Source organism: Arabidopsis lyrata (genome assembly GCF_000004255.2).
Source record: "Arabidopsis lyrata subsp. lyrata unplaced genomic scaffold ARALYscaffold_2, whole genome shotgun sequence".
NCBI classification, from domain to species: domain Eukaryota; kingdom Viridiplantae; phylum Streptophyta; class Magnoliopsida; order Brassicales; family Brassicaceae; genus Arabidopsis; species Arabidopsis lyrata.
In genome coordinates this window covers 10,832,146-10,836,093 of record NW_003302554.1, presented here as the reverse complement: position 1 = coordinate 10,836,093, position 3,948 = coordinate 10,832,146, and the positions used below count along the sequence as shown (strand labels likewise).

General features: G+C 31.4%; 1 protein-coding gene across 1 annotated transcript; it reads left to right on the top strand.

Moving 5' to 3' along the window:
* The first annotated feature begins 1,039 nt into the window (after positions 1–1,039).
* LOC9324550 lies at positions 1,040–2,339 on the top strand. The gene has a single exon (XM_002888441.2). The coding sequence runs from the start codon at positions 1,316–1,318 to the stop codon at positions 2,126–2,128; it is 813 nt and encodes a 270-aa protein (XP_002888487.1). The 5' UTR covers positions 1,040–1,315; the 3' UTR covers positions 2,129–2,339.
* The last annotated feature ends 1,609 nt before the right edge of the window (positions 2,340–3,948 follow it).

The window sequence follows — 3,948 nt, the reverse complement described above, 5'->3', positions numbered from 1 at the left end:
TGAATATTTTTAATTTTTTTTTCTTCATATAAGTATATCATGAATTATTGTTATGTAATATATCTTTCATTCGAAATAATTTTGAATTAATAATTTTAGTGGTTAAAGAAACAAGGCAACAATGAAAAAGTAAATATTGTTTTTACTTTTGAAAGAAAATTTTTACTTACAACATTGTTAATTAAGTTTTTGTTAAATTTGATTTTAATTTTTTTAAAAATAAACCCGTCCATCAGACGGATCTTTATTTAGTATTTGTATAAATTGGCCTAACACTAATTACACTCGAACTTCTTCAAAACGGTACCAATCAAGCCCATTATCTCTTTTTACTGAAGCAATATCTCTCTATCTTTTTGTCACGTGGGTGCAAGTGATTTTGATCCATAATGGGCCGGTGAGAAATCTCAACTTCTTTCTATCCAAAATAGATCAGTCTAACATACTAACATATATCACTTGTATATGAATGTGTGTTTGAAATAGTCGGTTATATTGTCTATAAAAAAAAAGTGATGCTTTTTTTTGCAATTATTCTTATTTTCTTGCTTTTTTTTTCTGCCCTAAATCATTTCGTATCTCAAACAAGTCAGAGGAAGTCAATGAGAGGCATGAGGCATCACCACCACTTTGTGTTATCATAGTAACTGCAACCTAGGGATGTGGAGGTGAATGGGGATGGGAATGTGGATGAATTCATCCGCAGATTACCAAACTTTTATATGGACAGAAATAATTCCTAGACTGATACAACAACACTCATCTCCACAATAAGCGACGTTGACTTAAATGAATATAATTGGATAGTCATCGTCATCGAGACCAAAAGCTTATACTTTAAGACAGAACCTTTTCAAAATGAATATATTGCGTGGTTACTTCTTCCACATAGTATATTAAGACAGAACCTTTTCAAAATGAATTAAAATAGGAAAAACTGAATCGTATTTCCCTTCTAATTGTAATTTTTTTCTGTCACAACCATATTTCGTAGTCCTGTCCATAACAAGAACTTATATTATTTCCATATTTATTGAGATATTAATACGGGACCGCTGGTGATACGTAGGATATGCACTATGCAATTCCAAATCCAACTAACACAAATAAAAATAATATTTTTTCTATGGAATTATTTAGATTGCCGTATCCATTGGTGGACCATAAAGCAAGACCAACACACCTACTTTCTTTCAATTTTATTTACTATATCCTTTAATACAAAATGAATATATTCATCAATCATTTTGCTTAGCCTTTCCCTTCGTCACTATTAACGTTTATCTCTCAAATTTCATTTACTCTATTTCCCACAATGCTCCCATTTGCCAACTACTACATTTCTTCACCATCTACGTCCGAGAAGAACATTAATAACAACAACGACGGCGGCAACAAGAGGAGGAAGAAAAAGCGGGCGATGACGGTTTATGGTGGAGGAGGAGGAGGAGGAGATGATTTAGCGGTGGTGAAGGCGGCGGCGTGGGCTTGGTACCTAAGGAAAGAAGGCAAACCGATCATGAGAGAGTTTGATCTAACAAGAGCATCAAGAACACCTCGACCTTCACGGTACAAGATCGAAGCAACGAAGAACATGATCCTCTGTGAGAATAGGGTTTTGGCCGAGAATAGGGTTTCTACTAAGTCTCCACTTTGGTACACGAATTACCCTTTTCGTGGGGATCAAGAAACGCAGTACTCTCGTCTTCTTGACACTTATGAGATCAAGAACATCTCAAAGAGGCTTAACATTGATGATACTAGTTTCTCCGCGAGTTTAAGCAGTGTTTTGCGGCACAACCGCGATGATCATCAAAATCATAATCGTAATGATGATTATGGTTTTGATGATCATGGTTTGCTGCAGAAGAGAAATGGTAAAGATAATAACAATACTACTAGAAGTAGAACAAACAATGACAAGAGTTATAATGGTGGCTTCATGAAAAAAGTGAGCAAGAGAAGTTTGTGGAAGGGAATGATTGTGATGGGTCCAGGGTCGACGGTTTGTGGGAGAAGTGATGACGTGGCTTCTCAGGCCGGCAGGAGAACGGTAAAGGTTGCGGCGGCGGCAGAGGCTCTGGTCAGGTCGGCGGCAAGTGGCAAGACTCAAAGTGGTCGTCGCTAACTTTAGTGGTTTTTTGGGTTGTTGAACTTTGAAGACTTTTTAGGCTGGAAGGGACTTTTTCTTTTGAACAATTTGTTTGTTTTGTTTTATTTAATTGTATATTTCTTAATTTTAGTTTTTGATTTTCACTAGCTGTGTAAATATTTACATCTTTAAGAAAAAAGTGACAAACATAAAAGATTGAATCTGTTCCTAGCTCAGTTGTGAGTTTTAACTAGTATTTTCCTTACATCATAAGAACTACTTCAAAAAAAAAAAAAAAAAAAAAAAAAAAAAAAACTATAAAATTTTAATTTTCTTTACAAAATATTTCATTTCTAATTTCAGCTTACCTTTTTATTAAGTACAATAGATAAAAAAGAACTATTGGTAGAGTGTAATATATAAAATACATAATACTCATTATGTTTCAAAATCTAGGATGTTTAGTTAAAAGCACACACTTTAATTCTTTTTTTTTAAACTATATTTAATATATAATTTAAGAAAGTTAAACCAATGATTTAAAAGACTGCAAAATACAAATAGTTATAAAATATTAAATATATTTAAAAATTGCATTGAAATTTGTAAAACATCCTATTTAATGAAAAAAAATCTTTAAAATTTTATATATAATGAAACAGAAAGGGTATCAATTAGAGGTACATTAAACATTTCTTTAAAAATTTTAAAACTAGTAAAAACCAATGATTCTAAACCGGATCTATAACCGAACCGGATATGCGTTTGGGTAATGGTTCAATCTTGTTCGATCGGATTCATCAAAATTTTTAGTAAATATAATATTGTGGTAACTACTAACTAACCTGGCAACAATTAAAAGTTTGACTAACACACCATTACAATCAAAGTTATAGCCAAAATTATTAGTTGCTTGTTTTAATCCATTTAAATAATAATAATTAAAATGTACAAGAGAGAAGTGAGTTGATGTTTTTAAATAAAAAGATTTGAGATTTTAATAAAAAAACTTCCTTCACACAAGTTATTTTTCATTTGTTTATTTGTTGGTTTAAAACTAAAATTAATTGTATGATTAAACTAACTAAATCTTAATATATTAATGTTTAGATAGCCAAATAAATTTTAAATATTGAAAATGCTTTTACTATCCGGATAGTAACAATGTAGCATAATTTGTGTATGCATTTGCCGTTTTCCTAGGCACAGATCTGACTGCATGTGTTAAATATTTTCCAACGGAACAAGTCAATAAACTCAATTAACTTTATAGCGATGAGAACTCTAGTTTGATATACACATTGTTATTTTTACGAACATGCTCGCAATACTCTACTATTTTAATAATCCAATTCGATTCGTGTTATGAAGTTAATGAGCAATTAGTGACCCCAGTTTAAAATAATTTTGGAGCCCACTAAGAAATCAATCAAACACACATTAAAGAGAAAGAATAAAATAACGAATAAAGCCCAATTCATTTGGAATTTGGGCCACACGGTAAGACTGAAACTAAATTTTAGGCTTGTAGTGCAAAATGATTGGAAAATATATTTTTATACTGTAAAGTGTGATTTCTTACATAAACAAATATGTAGAGTTAATTTATATCAAACTCTAAAAAAATTTAAATTTTATATCCGAATTTTATATTTAGTATCTAATTTAGAATCGGAATTAACGGGTGTTAGTCAATCATTACGGTGGCTGAGTCAATTGACACGTGTTTGATTTTATGGTTTAAAACGATATCGTTTTAAGCGTTAGAATTAAAATCTTTTAAAAAATTTCAAAAATCAGGTCTCGAACCCGCGACGTTTCACTCATTTACGCAGTCCATTACCATTTGATCAACA